Source organism: Balearica regulorum, chromosome 1, assembly GCF_011004875.1.
Source record: "Balearica regulorum gibbericeps isolate bBalReg1 chromosome 1, bBalReg1.pri, whole genome shotgun sequence".
In the NCBI taxonomy this organism is placed as follows: Eukaryota; Metazoa; Chordata; class Aves; order Gruiformes; family Gruidae; genus Balearica; species Balearica regulorum.
Genome location: NC_046184.1, coordinates 189069104 through 189090897, shown reverse-complemented (window position 1 = coordinate 189090897; position 21794 = coordinate 189069104). Strand labels below are relative to the sequence as shown.

The window sequence follows — 21794 nt, the reverse complement described above, 5'->3', positions numbered from 1 at the left end:
TTTGCTCAGAAGACACATTAAAGCAACCCTGCACCACCCTATCAAAACCAAAGGATGGTGCAAAGGATGATCCTAAGATACCCAGTGGGTACCTTGATAGTCATTAGTTCAAGCCAGAAGTGACTGTACTGCATTCAGGCTGGCCTTGCATGAGGTAGCTGCAAGGTAAGCCTCAAGACTTCCCCTTTACTGAAGAATATGTGAACTTAGGCAGGGCACTGCAGGAATGCATGTGCCCTTATTTAGGATCCAGAACACCTCTATGCATTTATCTGGCACCATGCCTGGCCCAGAAAACAATGTACCAAGAAAGTAAAGGGCAGTACAGGACTCTTCCCATGCACAGAAACAGCAGGGACAGTCCTCTATACAGGCTACCTCAGCACTCTACCACACAGACAGAGGATATTTACTGTTTCCCTAATTTAAGTTCTGCATAAAAGCTTCCAAAGAGATGCCGAATTCAAACAGAGCACAGTGCCTAGAAAACGAGCTAAACTATTCCTTGTGAAATGACATCTTCTAATGGGCCACCCTGAAGCAGGAACAGACCACAGAAATACAGAATACATTTGCACATCCTATACCATAAATAATTTAACAATAATTATAGAACAATAGGCTACTATTACAAATGTCTAGCAGGACTTCATTTCTTCACCATACAAAAATTGTTCTCCTGCACTCTCCACTTGCAATCTAAAGCAGAAAATAGCACACAACCTTATAGGAAATGCTCTTAGAGCAAAACCTCCTAGGATGCATAAAGTGAAATTACTGCCTCCATGAAACAAAAAAAAAAAATAATCAACATGTACATTTTTTAAAATGCCTTTCTTTCCACAGGCAGATTATAAACAATAAATCAGTAACTTTGCCTATGCCTTTTGATACACTTTGGAAATTTAAGTGAGGTTTTCCCACACACAAAACTCAATTAAACCATTTATTAATTATCAAACTTTTGGACACTTGACCATCCCGTTGCTGTTCTATGATACCACATCTTTACAAATACTGGTTGTAAAAAGGCAATGTTTCCTTTCAAGTTCAAACTGCCACAGGAATGTTTCTTCATCCTCCTCCATAGCATCTAAATTATTCTTTCTTTTCCCCTTCTTTCCCAAAATGACTCATCTACTGATGCCTCAAAGGGTACTAGCTTGTTTTACTCTGCTGACATCCCATCATCTTAAATTCAATAGTTCTGGGATAGGCTCTCACAAAACGACAAAAGAGATTGTCTGCTTCTCTTAAAAAGGAGGTGAATAGTTTGTTGAGATTGCAAGCTGACTCCTGGAATATATTTTACCGACCAAAAAACTTTACACAAACAAAAATGCTTCTAGGCCGGGCATCTCTGCTTTAAATGCAAATTAAATTTCCATTATTATGGAAGCCTCTCTTTGTAATATTAACATAAATTCTGCAGAAAATGAAGTCAGAAATAACGCTTTCTCCTAAAAATTGCAGTGAAAAAATAAAGCAGGCTTACCTCCTTTTCTGCCTTTATGAGGTAGTAAAGTATCAGAAACAAGGGGTCCATCGGTGTAACAAACAGCAGGCGGCCATCTAAATGACAGATATGTAAAAGTAAGTTTAGTATCAAGAGGCACAATATATTGGCCTTTTTTGGGTTTTTCAGGATGTTTTTCAGGAATGTGGGTAAGAGAAGGAGAATTACTTTTTTCAGTATCCCAATATTGTAATAAAATGGGCAGGAAAACAGTATTTCTGATTTTATATTAAAAATACAGAGAGAACTCAATTCTCAACCCTGTCAAACCAAAGCACTCTGCTGGCTTCAAGCACTCTTAGTTTTGCCTTTTTCTGGACTATATTAAAACCAGCAAAATTGAAGCTGCCCTCTATTGGCAGATTTGGGTGGTACAGAAACTTGTTTTGGGATACCAGATCTATCCAGTATACTCCACCTCAAACTGGACAAGGCAACACTGCTGGCATAAGAGGTGGGATGGGCAAGAAAGAATTTCAAGACCTGGTTAAGTTAGAGCTGCCTCTCATCTGTAAGGGGAGAATCTGCATGCAGTCTCCTACTATAACTAAATAAAGTTAAATAGATCACAAAATATGCCTCACCATGTTGTATTCAAAGTTACACACAAAGGAAGAACTTGGTCTCCCATTGAAACAGACACCTCTGCCCATCTGGAGCTCATTGCACGACAATGGCTTAGGCTTTTTGTATAATTGTAGATAATTGGAAACAATGTAGCATCAAGGAAATTCACTAATGAGACCAAATAATTGATGACAAATTGACATTAATTAGCAAACCAAAAGCAAATAAATGGTTTTTGTTTGTTTTAACTTACATGATTAAGATAATTAAAGAAAAAGAAATCTTATCGAGATGGTCCTAAAACCAACAAGAGATGGGGTGGGAAGAACATGCTTTGGATATAGCTGATGTCCAGTCTAACATCTGTATTACTAACATGATGCATTGAGTGAGGCAAAGCAAGCACCAGAAAGCTTTGATAGTAAAACTGGAGGGAAAAAAAAAAAAGACTGGCCACTTTCTCAAAGCTTCCATTTAAATGCTTTCCACTGTACCTCCAGGAAGAGGTATTTTTATTTGTTCTGAAGAGTTCAGACTCACTATAGTTGTATAAAGACCTCTGCAGATAACAAGATAATTTGTTTTAACTGCAAACACACAGCTTTTTTGTGGTGTTGTTCCCCTGACTGTTTCAGAGATGCAGCAGCCCTAACATTCAGAAACAATTTTTCCTCCTGTATCTTTTAAAGAAAACGGAGGCAATGATTCCTTAAGGCAACTGTCTCTCAAGGGCCAAAATACAGGTTAGAAAGGGAGGGGGCGAATACAATGTGGACATAATTGGGAGCAGGGAGCAGACCCAGTCTTTTGGCTCAGTCCCAGGTGGAGCAAGGAAAAGCTCAAAGACATACTGCTTGCATTGCTATATGCACCTGCAGAGGATGTTTAAAAGTTAACACACGCTTTGGGATATTACCATTAAAGAAGGCACATGTCTGCTGGGGTTGCTTTTATTTATTACTATAAATGGTCTTTTTTCTAGTTAAAAAAGGACAAAATAAATATACCTTCATCTCCTGAATTAATACTTATTGCTTGGTCTATGGACATGCTGGCAGAGAAACACTACTCCAATGACATCCTTACTGATTTTCATTTTCAGAAAGGTGAGCTAAGATCAGAGAATGTCTGGGATGGTACATATAGATGAGCTCACTTCAGACGTAACACTGAAATTGCACCTTCAGACAGGAGGCCTATCCTGAGAACCCAGTACTCACAACAGGGGACTACAGAGGTAATTAAAAGAAAGCAAGAACGTACATTCCAAATCTTTGAGCTCTAATACACCGCTCTGCTTAGCTAGCTAAGGCCTTCCAGCCCTTTTTCTCTCCCGTAGGATAACATGTATTTTACTTACACTGAGGACTTGCTGGTCTGATTGACAAGGCAAGCTAAGTATTTTATGGCACTTCAGTTTAAACACAATTGAATGACTTCCCCCGCACCCTCCCCCTTCCTCAAAGGCAAATGAACATCTGTCTAACTGAGGCTGCCAAAGGCAGCCTTTTAAAGAGACCACAAAGCCCCCAGCCCTGGTTAAATCCAGATGGCAAACAAGTGTGTCAGAAGGTGGGGATGTGACGCAGCATGCCTCAAACTACTAGGAAAAACACCTGTAAATTTACTAGGAGAGAGAGGGAAGGTCTGTGTATGAACATTAGTTACAGTTGGGGGAAGGATACGTTGTATTACCTTGTTGAACAGTCTGACCTATAAACCAGGAACGATATTCCTCATGAAAAGCTTTTACTTCAAACAGCTGCTGTGCACCACTATTGAATAAGTAAAGGGTTGCTTCCCCTGTTGAAAAGAAATCTGGTTTGTGTTTGTAAGCTTTCACAAAAATCAAAAGAATACCCAATACGTCTGAAGAATGCGCCTTATATACATACAGACACACAAACATACACACATTCTACATAAACTTACTACAAAGAAAGCTCAGACAAAGAAAACTATTATATACAGATGTTCATTTACTAGCTTTATAAACCAAACTGAATTTGAATCAATACATAAGATGTACAAATAATTCATCTTACAACACAAAGCCTTTGATCCAAACACAAAACAAAATCACTCAAGAAATCAGCTTTTGTCTGTACTGAAGAGGGAAGGTGGAAAACAAACTCCTCCCATCAAGTTTGTCTCCAAGATATCAGACTCTGGATTCGGGGAACAAAAGTCTCAAACCTTTAAGTGACAATTTGAAATAATTTTTTTTGTGTGTGTGCATCAAAATGGATTGCTGATGACTCAATATGGGTAGACAAAGAAGGTGAACAAGGAAACTAAAGGGAGATGCTTTGAAGTCCCCATCAGAATCTTGACAGTTTGGAAAGGAAAAGGAAAGCTTTATTTTAGGCCACTCCATAGCACAGCTCTGCCATTTCACATTAGTTCTGGGTTACAATGAAAGGGTGACAAATATGTTGCAAACAGGATTGGCATTTTCCATATCTAAAGCAGAAAGTTGCCAGAACCACAGAAGGGGTCACTGAAATTTGGTCAGCTGAGTCTGGTCCTGTCTTGGTTATCAATCCATCTTCAAGAGACAAGAGCAACTACAACATGGCAGTCCTACTCCAAACACATAAATTGCAAAGCTGCACTGACTTGCAGATTATGGGCTGGCTCAAAAAAGTCTCAATGTAAGCCCCCGCAAGCTGATGTCAGCACCGCTTTCTCAGTCTGTGGAGATCCCAAGGTGCGGATGGAGGTCAGCTAAAATGGGCAGACACATTTCTTCCCAAAAATGACTGATAATGCATTCTTCCCCCTTTATCCAAAAGGCTGACCAGATGTTTAACCTCACCTAAGGATACAGTTTCAGTTCTCTGATAATTTTTCTTTTGGGAGGGGGAGGAGAGAAGAGTAGATATAAGGAGGAGCAGAGGCTTCAATCATTACCATGTGCTTCTCAGCAAGGGTCTACACAGTTTGATCAACGCCAGACGTCAAACTACTCACAGAAGTGCTCACTGAACAATTTCAGACTCCTATCAGTGAGAGTGCTAGCCAAATGCAGTGGTGAGCTATGAAATCCTGGGAAAGGGACCGTTCAATTGCCTAACTTCAGTTCCTTCATTTATTAGTTTATGTTAAAAGGACAGTCACCACAGGTTCCCAACAGTGTCATTAGACAGAAACTCTAGGGAATGAAGAGAGAACCTAGGCAGCTTTGCTCACAACTTTACCACTTCAATTAGTTGCTTAAGTCTTGTGGTGTGGTTATTTCCCTTCTTTACGTTCAGCACTTTGAAAAATGCTTCTTGTGATACTTCTGAATTGCAGGCTGAACCTAATTTATAGTCTTTGCAAGGGATAGAAATTTTGTCCTTTTTACCTGTCTATAAAAAGGACCATGCATACTTTTATTTAATAAAGTGGTTAGCATGAATTCTATAGTGTGCCGAGTCCTTCAGTGCCTATTTATACAATATCTGGCATCAACAATTCATCTGTTAGACCCAAATGTAAGGAAAATACATTAATAGGGTGTTCTCAGTCCTTCCATTTTCAGACCCTACACTTATAATAGGTTACATAACTGAAAGTTTATGCAGGTCTACAAATAAGCTCCTGTAAATTCTGAAGGAACACACCCAGGCAATCATTTTATTTCAGGTTTTCCCCAGAAACCTTTTGCAAGATCACTGATTCTACAAGGTAAACAGATCTCTTCGTCCACAGAGAAAAGCAAATTAATATCTATGCTTTTAAAAATGCAAAAAATTAGAAAGCCAATATAATACAGCAGGTGGAAAATATCCATGGCTATATATTCCTACTGAGCAATCAAACAGGTATCATGATGAGTGATTTCACATTTCGTATCTACAGTTTTTAATTATTTTCCTCTTTAAAAAACAAGGAGAAGTTACTATATTGGGACATTAAAATGTACCTTACAACTTTGGTTACAAACATACATAAATGAGCAGTGCATTGCAAAACAAAAACATGCAACTTAAATCTACAGAAAATGAGCTTACAAAAAAAAAAAAAACAACAAACCAGCATGTGTTTTTCAACAAAATATGTTAACCCTAACAAAGGCCTTGCAAGTTTCTGTTGCAGTATCTCATACTCCAATTATTACATTACTCACATAATAATAACAAATTCTTGACAAAAAGAACAACTGGGCTAGAAAAAAATAACTGTGGGATGGTGGTGTCATTCTATCACCTGCATTTGCTGGTCTTTCCAATGTATTCTGAATTCAAAGTGCCATATATGAACAAGAGAAGAGACATCACTACTTGGACCAAGGAAAGAACAAAATTAGATTTAAAAATGAAAAGACTCAAAAATCTTGGTAAGTATAACTGAATCACTTCTTCTAACTCTGACTATTTATTTTATAGCATAAGATGAATGCTATGAAGCCTAAATTTGGATTGAAAAAAAGTTCAGGCTCAACACCCAACACTGCAAGCTCCCCAAAACCAATGCACTTAAAAACAGAACTTAAATTACACCTCTTCTTTTGTGCTGCCAATATTCCTGATGAATAAACACTTCAACCAATTAAAATTATAAAATAAATCCTAAACGTTTGCACAGCATTAACTATCTGGCATCACCAGCAGTATCTTTGGCACGTCAGACTTACACTATCATCATTATTTCAGCTTGCAAAATATGAATCTTTTGGTGGTGGACGGAATCAACTGGAACATTAACAGACTAATGTCACAATTCCAAAACTTGCCTGTGCTTGGATTGCGCAGTTTTGTAAACAAAGGTTCGCTGTCAGGTGTCTTAGGGGGGTCAGTAGCAGCCTCTGTAAGGGGAGAGGAAAAAGTTAGGAACTTGTAAATGGAGAAATATTTCACTTTCTGCCATGCTTCTCCAAGACATTCAGAATTAATTAGACTGACGCTTTTTCAAAACTCACATATTTTCTGCCTAAAAGTTATATGCCTCAGCCCAAATTCGTCCTACCTGATCAAGGCACCTAAATTATGATTCCAGACTTCCTGGCACTCTCTATCTGCCATAGGAAAGATATGCACCTGGGGATGATTTAGGTTTTGAAAACCACTTCCCCCTAGAGAGCCTCAGGCAAGACAGCTCCAAAGTTTGACATCTCAGTTAAGTGAGATGAACTGATATGTTGCCCTGATTAGTCCAAAAGACAATGAGAATGCTTTGGTAATTTAGGCCAAGCACAGTGTGGACATCAGAAAGTTAAAAGTGCAAAAGGTAAAATATTTGTGGGAAGAAACAGTGGTTCTCTAAAGCTTTCAGGAAGTCAGATTAAGCAGGAATATGGGGCAGGAATTGTCTGAGTGGTTGTTACTTCTGTGAAAAATATGCACACTTGTTTATCTGTTATGTATAATCTTGAAAAATACAGAGTGTATTTAATTCCCCCCTCAGGAAAAAGAAGGTGAGAGAACAGAGCACCTCTGGCTTAAGCCTTGTGACAGTTGTTCTCTTTTCTGTGTCTTTAAGCAAAAAAAAGACAAAAAAACAGAGCCATAAAAGATTTCTCTGTGAAATTAAAAAAAAAAAAAAAACAAAGGAAACAGCTCCCACAAGGATGCTGATTCAAGTCTGAAAAAACATCTATAAGGATCCCCAGTTAATTACATTCTGTCCAAGTTCTCTTTGTAGAGAAAGTCTAACTTATATTTATGAAAACAACTTCCCACATCTGAGTGAAGAGCAACATGACAGCATCATCTTTCTCAGCTTGCACACTGCCAGTTCTGTCCCAGTTCCTTTCATAGAGGCATTCATCAGAGCAAGGAAAATGACTAAAGCATTTCACATACATAACCAGTATCCAGACCCCAGAGAATGGACTGACAGGGATCAAGCTGACATTTTCGTTATGGTGCTGCTGAGAAAAGTAGAGAAGAGCAGCAGAGGCGGGCTGCACAGCTATTCACGAAGGAGACTGCTGGAAGGAACAGAAGCGCCACATCGTCCTTCCCCTTTCAGCAGCATCCAGGCTTGCAGAGAGGGACATAGCACAGTTCTTTTCTACGGAAAACAGGGATGTAGGAACCTCACGTACAACCAAAAATAACTGTCCTCCACTCTGGCTGAAAGCTTATCCCCAACACATCTCAGTGGCAAAAAAAGCCCCAAATAATGCTCATCTTTCACATCCACTCCTGGTTATTCAGTTGTGTCACCAACAGAAATTGCCCATATAAAGACATCAGCAGGGCTTAAAAAGCAAGTGCATTTTGTGATAAAGTGTTGGAGGATTACAGTTCTCAGAGAGGTTTGGAGAATTTACAGTCATTTTCTTCCCCTGAATTTTTAGCTGGGTCTTCAGGTGGATTGAAAAAGTGCTTTAAAAAGTTTCAATATAAATTGAGGGTTTTTAACTAAAAAGTCCATATTTGCTAGCCAGACTTGCTTCATATGCTGATACATAAACACACACGGTTGTCAAGCCACATTTGCCCTGGCAAAGGCAAACCTGAAATTTCTAGAGCTGTGTATATTTCAATTCTTGACCACAGTTTAACATTAGTGTATTTTTTGTTACTTTTTAGAACACTACAGTGATTAATGACAGTGAAAGAAACACACTGCATGTGTTTACTTTGATGTGTTTCACATGAACATGTTAAAATATACACACTAAATGCGAGTTTCAAAATTTAAAACAAAAAGCAAAACAAAAAAACCCCAAAGGAACTTTTAGCGCTCTGCTTTCTTCATGCATAGATTTATGAACGCTGGGAATGAGTCCAGCTGAGCCCTAAGTTGCATCTTGTAGAACATGAACAATTAGAGTAGACAATCCTTCCTAACGTAGCTGTTTTTAATGAAGTTCACATCTTTATTTAGTTGATATGTTCTTTTCCTAACCTTCTAGTAATACACTGAATTTATGCACCCCTGCTATGCCTGGCAGACACCTGCACATAGGGAGCACTCAGCATAACAAATCCAAGGGACACAGTGTCCCATCTCTTCCTCATTAGTCCTCTGCCTTCCCAACCCAATAAATGCCCTCCATCACTAAGGCCTGCCCCATGCTCTCCCAGGCTCAGCATCCTCTGCTCAGCACCCTTTGCATACACAGCCTGGCCCTGTGGCTGCCTTGGCTCAACGAGTAGCTCTTTCCCATGTGAAGAGAAACACAGCTCTGCCCATTTAGTTCTTTGGTCCTCCCCAAGCTCCATGGGGTTCATCACTGCACAGCAGTAATCACACCCTAATGAACAGTCTGATTTGCAGCCTTCAGTGGCAGTATGTTGTGCTGATGGGATAGGACTATACATCACGTTCTCCACATAGCTGCCACAGAAGATGGTTTACCAGAAGGGAAATGCACATAGACTCATCATAGAATCATAGAATGGTTTGGGTTGAAAGGGACCTCAAAGACCATCTAGTTCCAACCCCCCTGCCGTGGGCAGGGACACCCTCCACTAGACCACGCTGCCCAAAGCCCCATCCAACCTGGCCTTGAACACTTCCAGGGAGGGGGCATCTATAACCTCTCTGGGCAACCTGTGCCAGTGCCTCACCACTCTCATAGAGAAGAATTTCTTGCCTATATCTAATCTAAATCTACCCTCCTTCAGCTTAAGCCCATGACCCCTTGTCCTGTCACTTCATGCCCTTGTAAACAGTCCCTCTCCAGCTTTCCTGTAGGCCCCTTCAGGTACTAGACGGCTGCTAGAAGGCCTCCCCAGAGCCTTCTCTTCTCCAGGTTGAACAACCCCAACTCTCCCAGCCTGTCTTCATAGGAGAGGTGCTCCAGACCTCTGATCAGCTTCGTGGCCCTCCTCCGGACTCGCTCCAACAGCTCCATGTCCTTCTTGTACTGGGGATCCCAGAGTTGGACGCAGTACTCCAGGTGGGATCTCATGAGAGCAGAGTAGAGGGGCAGGATCACCTCCCTCGACCTGCTGGTCACGCTTCTTTTGACGCAGCCCAGGATATGGTTGGCTTTCTGGGCTGCAAGCACACATTGCTGAGTCATATTGAGCTTCTCATCAATCAATACCCCCAATTCCCTCTCCTCAGGGCTGCTCTCAATCCATTCTCTGCCCAACCTGTAGCTGTGCTTGGGATTGCCTCAACCCATGTGCAGGACCTTGCACTTGGCCTTGTTGAACTTCATGAGGATTGCACAGGCCCACCTCTCAAGCCTGTCAAGGTCCCTCTGGATGGCATCCCCTCCCTCCAGCGTGTCAACCACACCACACAGCTTGGTGTCATCAGCAAGGTTGCACTTGATCCCACCCTCCATGTCACCAACTAAGATGTTAAACAGCGCTGGTCTCAATATCGACCCCTGAGGAACACCACTTGTCACTGGTCTCCACTTGGACACTGAGCCATTGACCACAACTCTTTGAGTGCAACCATCCAGCCAATTCCTTATCCATCAAGTGGTCTATCCGTCAAATCCATGTCTCTCCAATTTGAAACAAGGAAGTCATGCGGGACAGTGTCAAAAGTGCACACATACAAGAAGAAGGGAAGGAGTAGGCAAAGGCAAAAGTGGTTTCCTAGAGTTTATTTCACAGTTTCCTCAAAATGTAGGCAATACCCCACTCCATTTCCAGGGGCACATGAAGCATATTTTTGTTACACATTGGCTCTACTAGATGTCAAGCTGGCAGACAGAAAGAGGCCATTGGGAGAATACCTGCTGGGAAAACTGGATACAATGGCCTTAACATGGCCTTACGGGTGAAGGTGGCCCTATTTATCTGAATTTAAACACTTCATGACTAGGAAAATGCTGAGCAAGGGATTTTTGAATTTAGGTTCCAAACCTAACTTGTGTGTGGTCTGGCCTTTAGTCAGGAAAGGTAACTGGATTTCTTTAATGTCATTACATTTATCAGTCCTTATATTTGGGCAAAGATCTCTTACAGCTAAACAAATAAAGACTTCTTAAAAAGCAGTACTGTAGCAATTTTCTAGTAAAACTAAGAATTAAACTAGGTGTTGGTGTTTTTTTCATTTTAGGATTCACATCCAGACAGGAAATAATCTGACAGAAAATAAGCAGACAAAAGGGACATTACAGAAAGAGCTTTTTTTTTGTTAAATCCTAAAGGAAAACATCAGATCTTCGCCACTACACTTACTACAAGTTTCCATAGCGCAGCACTGAGAAACTTGTTCATCTACAAGAATAATAAGCAAGAGAGGTAAGACCTTTCTGACTATAATACTCTCTACCAACTCTCTTGCAGCTGTAAGCTGCAGGTAACACACTGTCCAGGTCAGCTTACTAACAGAGGTGCCAGTATAGCATGCTGTTCTCCTTGGACAACATTCACTAGAAGGATAAAAAAAAAAACTGATACAAGGGTACGGAGGGGTTCAATTAATCCTGTTCCAAGGATGTATCTCAATTAGCAAGCCACTCTCTAAATTGCCAGGGAAGACAGATGATGGGCACTTCCAGGAGGCAGCTGAACTCACCGAAAGCCTAAACCCACCTGTATCATCCCCTGCAAGTATATGCCTCTGCCTCTACTGAGCTTACAAACACCTCCAGCAATGCAGAATGAGTCTAGATGCAGTACCACTACAGCTTATACCAGAGGGAGTTCTGAGGTAGTAAGCACAATGCAGGGCAATTAAATGCCAACACTGGGCTGATAAGTATGTCTACTTTGCTTAAGTTGCAGTCTACTATTCATTCACTATTAACCAAATCACAGAAAGTCCATCTAAAAATGTGGGTGATATATCCATCAGTTGTACTGGAGTCTACAGACAGAACCTCAGAATCCTGAAGCTGAGCAAAAGAGACTATAAAAGCTTAAACAAAGCTTTCCATTAGAGAAAAGGAGAAAAGCCTATCGTATTTCGTGGAGGTCAGACATACAACCAGGCAAATTCTATAAAATACATAAACAGAACAAAGTGAAAATGAACCAGCTGTCAAAGGATTTCTGGCAATAATTTCTTCCACAATGGATAGACACGAGGCACTAATGAATCTGGCCATTAAAAAAAAAAAAGTGTTAGCTGGTACAGCAACTTTAATAAATTGGAAAAGAACACAAAACTCCCACTAAGATCTATGAAACTGTTAAGGATGATGCAAGGTCTATTCACTTTTTTTAAAAAAAAAATTGCTTGTAGAATACTATATATAACAGACTAATATCAAGTTATATGGAATTCCCATGCAAAAAGCTGCCAGCCAAGCAAGCAAAAAGGCTGTAAATATCTGTCAATTGCGTAAGAGGAAAAAACCCTCTGAGAGCACAAATTTCCCTACCACCATCACCCTGCAGAAAAACAGGATTATTTAAAAGTCTGGAAATATAAAGTTAAGATTTCATTTAAAAACAGATATTAAACCATACGTCACCTACACAAGTCTTTTCCATTCCCTTCTTAACTTCTAGCCATGCACGAAAGGTGTGTCAGATGGAGACATTATGATGGAGCCCATTAAATGGACATTTTATGGAAGACTTTAAACTATGTAGCCTAAGGGTACAGCTATGTTAGATCTAATAATCAGTTTGTTTATGTTCTTTTTAGAATCAGTCAACCCTGAAGTAAACGGTTTTAATTCAGTGCCTGTGTCCTCTATTCTGCAGCATGCCCTGAAAAATGCCCAATGAAAATTAATAAATAAATCTAGTACTTTGCATCACCCAAACTTTTGACAATTTTATAAGCCACAAGGTAATTAACTATTAACATAATGAATTAATACAGACTGAGGATAGTTTCATGAATGGCTTTAAAAGACCAAAGATCACAGGCCATTGACAAACGCAGTCCTGAGGTCCCCAGCTGTGCTCCCTCCCTGTTGCGCATCTCTGCTGCTTGCTTTCCGTCAAAACCAGCAATCTCATGGCCACACAGCAAGTCAGCTCAGTTCACTGATCCAGCTGAGAAATAACCAGTCACAAAAAAGAAGTATTAATTTTCACCCAGATCAGTAAGCTATTCTCACTCACCATATGGTTACATGATCAGGGGAACAAAGGGACAGAACCCATGGCAGGAGCAGATGGCATAGCATATAACCTACTCTATATGTGACACTGAGGTCTTTGACCAGTGTAAGCTAATTAGAAAACTAGATCGTATGTGACTTTACAGAGGCGGAAAACTAGGAGATGAGCTGTAAGACTTCATTGTTGCCTCCTTGGCTCACAATACTCTCAGGGGAGTACTAAATGGCATATAGCTCGATTTACCTCTGCAAGCAGCCTCTTTTGCAGGTGCTTACATATAATGCTAGGGCTTTGCACTTGCACACACTCAATTTTTGGAAATATCTTCTTAGTTGTTACTCAGTTACGTTAACTTGATGTTACCTCACCAACTTCCCCTCTCCTTGACTATATGTAGTACTAGCTTCAGTGAGGAAACTTTTGCCATGCCTCTTATAAAAGACAGAATGGCTACCAGTTTGGTAATCACAGCATTTATTGTTCGGTGCCTTAAGGAAGTAACATTTAATGTGACATAGTTTACGCCCCTTAAAGTCTTTCTGGCTCCCACTTCATCTGAAAATCCTATGATAAAACACAATGATATCTAAAAATGGCACTGGTTTCTATCTTGAGCAAAACTTCACATGGATATGCTACTAGACGGTTTCAGTGGTCTTTTGCTCCAGTACACAGCTTTGCAATACAGCTAAATCTTAAGACTTCTGCCTGAGAGCATCTTTTTGCTTCCCCTTATGCTGGCACAGTTCACTTCTTTAGGCCAAAAAAAACATGTTCATGCACTCACTGGCAGCAATGGACAGTACTAATTCATCTGTTACTGAAATCCAGATCCTAGGCAGATCATGCAGGGGTTTGAGCTGAACGAGAGAGAGGCCAATCTTTAAAAGTTCAAGAACAGGTTATCACTTGAAAGGATAAAAACTTCAGACTTCCCTTCTCAATATTTATAGGGTCAACACTGGTGCAGCTGTATTACTGGCTGAATCAGCCCTACTCCCATGTGCAGAAAGGCCTAAGTTGGCATAAGTTGGTCTCTTCCAAGCCAGATGGCAGAAAGCAGAAGTAGGAGATGGTGTTACACATTAAAACATCTCTTTTCGGCTATTTTATTTGCTATGCTTCCTTCTGGCTCCTTAGCTTGCCAGTTATATCTGCTTTATACACAGCTGAGCTCAGTATGCCTTTTAAGAGATGACATATAAGAAACAGTGCAAATTACCTGCAGGCAAAAGGCTTTGTTCAGGAGATGCAAATGCCAATTTAGGAGGAGGCTAAGTAAAATATGCCCACAGAGTACTAAATTCTAAAATAAGCGTATTCACATTCACCTTATTAAAAAGGTATATAAATATGTGCATGTATTTTATATAATCCTTCTAATGTTTTCAGTCAGCTGTTAAAAACCATACATATTTGTTTATTGTAAACATTATTTCCAAGTTCTTTATCTACATTATTCTGGAAGTATTAATGTTCAAGCATCCTGCTTGATTTTGACATTCATTACAACTTCTGAGTCAAGCTCCTAACAGCCCAGCAGTGTGGTCTATTTTGTAGCAGATAAATTGAACTGTTTTTTTAAATGCTAAATAAAACCATGTATCAAAGTGTTAAGTGCAAGGTGCGAGAACGGAAAAAAAAATAATACAAAACCTGCCTACTTCAGGTTTTAAAGCAAACTACTTTTATGCATTAAGTATTCCACAGCTTCTTTTGCTTCCTTTGCTATGACATCTTCTCTCAATATGACCCCAAATTTTCAAGTCAAATGCTTTTTCTGTTGTTGCATGGAGACAAAAGTTCCTTAGTCTCATTTGAAAGAGTAAAGGATTAATTTAATGTGTGCTGATGCCCCATGGTTTGGCATTGCAGTCCATTTATTTCTGCTTCCATCTGACTTTTGGCATATTTGAGATTTGTTCAAACAACTTGCCAAGTCTAATGTGAAACTGCTCCTTTTATTTTTAAATAAGTAATTCCTAAAAATAATAGGATTGTTAAATTTCCCTCCTCCCTTGCAATCCTTCCAGTGCTATTCATATGGCAGTTCCTATAAAACAATAAAAAAGCTAATCAATTTACTGTTTAAGAAAACAGCAGACTGAAAAAATGTAGTCAACTAAACTTGCCTAGTTCAGAAAAATAAAGGTTGAAAATAATTTTCAGCTTGCAGCTAACCCCTATTTTTTTTTCCAAATACAGACAAGGACAGAACAAATTAAATACAGCAGTCTTAACTTTAGGTGTAGAGTGGAACACCAGACTTAAACTGCCTTAAATTCCTGACCTCTTTGCTAAAATCAGTGAAGGATATAAATAGTTCCAGTTCTGACATAACACCTGTCCCTGAGAAAGTGTACTGAAAAGGCACTGCCCTCCACACTCATCCTGTTAAGCAGCTAGTGTGATTTTGGTTGCTATTAGTAAGACCAGTTTGAAGCCATTACATAAAAATGTTTGTTATACAGAGCCTAGATCAGATCTATGTCACGCACAGTGACTTTAGAGCAGTATTTGAGGGTTTTTCAGAGCACCGGCCTTAGAACCCTACAACTAGGTGGGGTGTATAATTTCTCTGTCTAGACAATTTTTTCAGAGAGAACATTAAAAATGGTAGTTCCATGGGCCCAACTCACAAAGAAAGTAGAAGTTTCCTATATGCACAGAAAAAGATAACTCATTGGTTCAGGTAGGAGGATTTAAAAAAAAAGTACATGAATACTCAGAAAACACGGGCAGAATCTCCTTTACTAAAGCAGATCATTAGCAACTTTCTAGCTGTGAGATGGCCAGGTTTTAATCCTCATGCGTTACTTTTTTCCCTTGTACCTGTTCAGTAGCTAGACCAATACGACAGGAAGCCTGTATAGGAAGCTCTACATTCTCGAGGGTAAAGGGGGGCTCAGATACATAGATAATATAACATCCCTGGTTATCCAACTACTAAGAGAAATGCAGAAAAACACAATCTGGAAACTCAGCCACCCACCAATGAAGTCCATGTGAGTCCTTCAGGACTTATTAGCACTTTGGTGTCTCCGTACCATGATTTCTCCAGAACTCCATATTCGGGAGGTCTTCTTAACCATCGACGTCAACTATCCTGCACAAAGCAAGTTCAGATCCAGATTTCCAGCCAAGCTAATAAAATCCCCTGGAACGTGGAGCACAGCACAGAAACACCCAAGTGGGTCTGCACAAAGCCAGCTTGGGTCCATCAGGACTTATTAGTTCAGACACTGTCTGAAAGCAGCTGCACTGCAAAACTGGTCCTGGAAATAGCAGAGATGTGTTAACATGGCACAGCACTTGAACTAATAAACTGTTAGTGCTGAGCTGAGTCTGCTCTAGGCCAAATCTGGTGCCTGTATATCCACAGCATAGTTAATCTGCAACTGGAGAAACTGCCCAAAGAGTCGACTCTATTTAAAGCCCAGCATGCATGGCTCAACCCCTACTCACATGCCCAAGTTTTCTGTCCTCATCACCTCCTTCCATACAACTATCCCTTCATCTACCCTCTTCTTGTTTGTTCATTGTGTTGTCTCTTGACTATTCACATCTATTTCTCAACCCTCCTCTAAATGTAGGCTGCACAATGTATACTAGTGGCTTCCAGCCTTTCAGGAGTGATTAACATGGTCACCACCCCCTCCTCATCCTATCTTCTCCTCCAGACCAACACTTCCTAACTCCTCTCCCCCTGACTTCTGGCTTCCCCTTTGTCCTGCCCTTGGTGCTTCAATCCCTAACATAGGAATAATTATGCTTATAAAAGCAAAACAAAAAGATGATTATATTGGCATATCAAATCATCCTGCCTCCATGGATGAAAATAAGTATCAGCAGAAACACCATAACAAGAGGTCTTGCCAGGACAAGGGCAGGCTACCATTTCTAAAGGTAAATTTGCTACCACACCTAGAAGTTGCTTACCAGCCAGCCCAGATATGACTGTGTGGTGGGTTGACCCTGGCTGGGGGCCAGGTGCCCACCAGAGCCGCTCTATCACTCCACTCTTCAGTAAGGCAGGGAGGGAGAAAGGAAGATGGAAAAAACAACCCCAAACTCGTGGGTCGAGATAAAGGCAGTTTAATGTAGCTAAAGCAAAAAGCCACACGCGGAAGCAAAGCAAAAAGCAAAGATTATTCTCTACTTCCCATCAGCAGGCAATGTCCGGCCACTTCCTGGGAAGTAGGGCTTCAGTATCCACGCCCCTTACTCCAGAAGACAAACATTGTAAAAAAAACCAATGAATGCCCCCACCCTGTTCCTCCCCCTATTCTCAGTTTCTTATTGCTGAGCAGATGTCATATGGTATGGAACATCCCTTTGGTCAGTTTGGGTCAGCTGTCCTAGCTGTGTCCCCTCCCAAGATCTTGCCCACCCCCAGCCTGCTGCTGGGGAAAAAGAAATGTTGGAAAGACAGCCTTGATGTGTGCTGGCACTGCTCAGTAGTAGCCAAAACACTGGTGTGTTATCAACAGTTTGCTAGCTACCAATACACAGCACAGCACCATGAGGGCTGCTGTGGGGAGAATTAACTCCATCTCAGCCAGACCCAATACAGACTGTCTGAGCCTCTCCTTTCCCCCTCCTACTTGGATTTCCCTTGTGTGACTCTCCCATGCCAAACAGCCTGAGTGTCTTGGTGTGGCAAGGGGCTGGTGAGAGCAAAGACTGTCATCAGGTTGCTGCTAAAAACAGTGACCAAGGAAAGACTGACATAGGAAAGACTGATTGAAATGAAGCACAGGGTGACTGGCCTGCTGACTGAACATCAACTCTGCTTCTCAGCTCAGGCAGCTCTGCTGCCCCTTCCCACCTTCACCCACCTCCACAATCCATGAAAACTACCCGCTGAGCTGTGTGGTTTGTAACTCTGTCCTATGATGTATAGGCATGAGATGGACACTAACGATCAAAGTTTTACAGTACTGGAAATACAGAGTTAACCACATACCTCATTGGTAAAACAACCACTCAAACTTCATTACTCCTCTAGCCATAATCATGACTTCAACAAAGAACATGCGCAGTTCTACCTGACAGAGAAGATTCCTTGTTTCTGAGCTGTTTCCAGAACACTGAAATCAATATAAAAGCTAAGAAATCAGAAACAAAATTGAAATTTATCTCCTCAGTCACGAAACATGCTCTGAACTGCAGAGCAGCAATTTAGTCTATGCAATATAAGTGTATAAATGTGTACTGAAGCAAGGAAATTAGTAATAATTTTATAACCTTCAATACTAAAGCAAACAAGCATACTCTGCTCACTTTCTATTGCAATTAGAAAATTAAATCTGCCTGCTTTTTAGCTGCTGTGTTCCAGATATTGACCTGATGTTGTCAGTTGCTGAAGTCCAAATAAGAAAAAATCTCACCTTCCTCTTACATGTGCTTTTTAGACAGTCAAGTGTTTCTACATGTCACATAAGCAGCAAAATCACAGTCAGAGAATTGTGCAAAATGAAACATTCTCAGAACAACGTAACAACTAAGGAATCAGAGCAAAACATGCTCCTTCAGAACTCCAGCCATATCTTTGCCTTACTCTAGGAAGCTACAGTTGAACCTCTAACATTCTGAATGATTGAAAAATACTGATACTTAAGAAAGCAAGTATCAGTTCTCATTCTTTTACTTCTATACTTCTGACAGACCTTATTCGTTTTTAAACTGAGATATCTAGCTTCTTTGCAGAACTAGTCACCATCTCCATCCATACAGGAATTTTTAAGATGTCACAATCAAAGCAAGATGAATGACATATATCCAAGTGGAGATGCTAGTAGGTAGTGTAGAATGGTATACATTATTAACCTTACAAGCTGTTCTAGGAGGCAGACTACCCAGGTAAGTAGTTCAAACTAACATAAGCACTTGAAACCAGGACCTCAGAAAGTACCCTTATTACAAGAAAAGTTTTAGACCTTCTTGCATAGCACTAAAATATACCTTGCTGCTTCCTCCCACTAAGCACAGGATAATGGCCACAGATACAAAAAGATGAATAGGCTATTTACACCTGGAAGTTGTTGGTAGACTTGTTAACCAATGGTACTAAACTCACATCCAGAACCAGATCCTGCAATTATTTACACCAGTTGTTTTTATGCATATATGTAGCATAATGCCAAGTATTATGAAGATGTGGTTTGCCCTATGAATAAAATTTAACGTAGTCAAAGAAAAAGCATTTTTTGTTATAAATCCAACTACATCCACCTTCATTCCTAAAAGTAATCAGGTCTTCCTACTACAAATTCTGCTAAATGGTCGATGAAGAACTTCCTAGCCCCATTCAACAAAGCAGGTAAGAAATGAAAAACTTTGAAAAGTGATAGACATTAACTTTAAAAACTTTTCTGAAAAAAAAAAGTTAAAACCAAACTAAAAATCATTAAATCTATTTCATTTCAGCACTCCTGTTCATATGATTGGCAAGTCTCATCAGCCATGGAGTTCTGAGATTATCAACCACAGACTTTTTTAAAAAATCACTATGTGCTTTGAGGTTCTACTAAGGCTTAATAAACTTTCTTACAGGTCTGGAGTACTATATAAATTTTCTGAGCTGTGCTGGCATAATTGGTAATACAAACTGTCTGGCTTCATGAAAGTTACAAGCTCTGGCTCCAATCCTGCAAACACTTACTGAAGAATTTAACTTACTGCACAGAACTGACTACTCATGCATAAGTTAAGCATATTTGTAAATATTTGCACAGTATGGACATCTGTTGGCATAGCCAGTCATCTGATACAAGATTCAGCTTTAAATCCTAGCCTGCAGAGAGTCAATATTAAAAAAAAGGAATTCCTCACTTACAAATTACCTTCTTAGGCATCAAGCACGTTAGATACCAAAGGGTGGAACTGAAAAGTTAAAACCAGAGGAAGAGAGGAATCAGTGAAATTATAACAATTGGTTCTGTTTCTCATGTAACTAGAGAAGCTTGGTTTCTTACAGATGCATGTCCCAACACTGAGCTTCTGCCTTGTTTTCAACCTTTGCTGAACTAAGCTCTTCCTATACCTTCCCTTCAGTGCTGCCATTTATAGCATTTCGCACATCAATGCTGTCATTCTCGCAAAGCTCATAAAATTACTCCAAAGAGCTCCTCCTTTTTATCAGCTTTGGTTGAAATTAACCCTCAGAAGTTTTGGGTGGGGTAAGAAATAGGCACAGTACAAAGCTAACCCACAGATAATTGTGGAAGTTTCATTTCCTTAGAAAAGCAAACTAAAAAAAAAAGCACTTATGAAATGCCTCCTTCCTCTTAGCATCTTAGTTTGAGCACATCCTGTTTCACTCACGCTCTTTAACACAAAAACCTTCTGTGATCTGTGAATGTAAAATTTTAAAACCTGATACTAGGCAGAAATAAATGTAAAGGAGCAAAGGCATCTTCCCATTTATTCAGTGCTAAGTGCGAGAAACTAAGCCTACACGGTGTTTAAGGCCTTGTGAACATTGCATCTGCAGAGCTGCCATGTGAAGGTCTGCTTCTTTAGCCTAGAGAGGAAGAGCTGAGGAGATCTCACTCTGGCTTAGAACTTAACGCTTTCCAAGGAGTTTGTTTTAAAGCTGAGGCTTAGGGCACTAAACTGTTTTCTTCAAAAAATGCAGGAATGGGCTAAGGGGACAGAGGAAAGGTGGGCTGCCAGCAGCAGGCTCCATCAGGGACCTCGGTGACAAGACCTCTCTTCTACAGCTCCTCTCCCCAGGGCTCACAACGCTGTTCGCAACCCAGAGGTGAGCTGACCTTTGGAAAACCTTAATGACATACAAAAATAAAAAGCACAGATGCAGTGAGGGAAACACGGTCCCTGGAGAGGAGAAGGGGGGTACTCTGTACGGCCTTGTGTAAAGGCTGTGTCTCAAAACGTCCTTACCAAACCAGGACTGGGGCTGGCTGCACACAGCAGCCCAGAGACCTGCCCCATTCCTCGGAGAAAAGCACCCGTCTCCTGTCCGAGCGACGGCCCAGCCACGCCGCGATGCGGGCAAGCACCGCCAGGGCCAGTCAGCGGGGTGCGGTGGGGAATGAGAGATCGGCGCTGCGGCAGAGCCTGTCCCACCTCGGAGCTCCCGCCGGGTTACCTGGTGCAATGAGCACCCACTGGCCAGGGTGCGCGTCCTCAGGACGCCGCTTCGCGCCGTGCATGCTCCGTACGGCCCGGCCGCCAGCTGCGCTCCCGCCGCCTCTCCCGCCGCCGCCGCAACATGGCGGCCGGGGCGGGGCCGCACAGCGGGAGAAGGAGGGGGGAGAGAGACGGAAAGAAGCGCCGCGCGCTACTGCCCACCCGGCGACCGCGCGCCTCGCAGCCCCGCGCGTGGCGGTAGGACGGTGCCACCCCGCGGGCGGGAGAGGTGGGCAGGCGGCAGCAGGGCACTGAGATGAATGGGGCTGCGCTGCCGTTTCCCCTCTCTCCCCCCTCCCACGTGGAGAGATGGTACAAGCCATTGCAGGCGGGACGGAGAGCGGCAAAGCGTCTCCTCTCCTCTCACCCCGCCAGTGGTTTGCTGGCTGCTGGGCGTGTGGGGCGGGAAGCGGCAGGCGGGCAGGCAGGGGGTCGCGGAGCTCGTCGGAGCTCCTCTCCCCCCCCCCCGCCTCGGTCCAGGAGCGGACAGACAGTAGTGCTGCTTTCCCATACACGTCTTCCCCCTCACACCCTGAGGCAAGCAAAAGCTTCTTTTTAACCCTGTCCCATCGCAGCCTGGGAGGTGACCGTTTTGCAGGGGTCTGTGACAGACGCTCGGTCGGCCGTAG

General features: G+C 41.5%; 1 protein-coding gene across 4 annotated transcripts in view; it reads right to left on the bottom strand.

The window, feature by feature from the left end:
• Positions 1–21284, bottom strand: part of RNASEH2B (ribonuclease H2 subunit B) — a 45922-nt gene extending 24638 nt beyond the window's left edge. For all 4 annotated transcript variants that reach the window (XM_075741890.1, XM_075741892.1, XM_075741888.1 and 1 more), the window contains exons 1-4: positions 21125–21284; positions 6804–6875; positions 3779–3886; positions 1496–1572 (exon numbers count right to left, since the gene is read on the bottom strand). In XM_075741890.1, coding sequence (XP_075598005.1) covers positions 1496–1572; positions 3779–3886; positions 6804–6875; positions 21125–21188 — 321 coding nt within the window. In that variant the 5' untranslated portion in view covers positions 21189–21284. The remainder of the gene's footprint in view (positions 1–1495; positions 1573–3778; positions 3887–6803; positions 6876–21124) is intronic.
• Between the last annotated feature and the right edge of the window lie 510 nt (positions 21285–21794).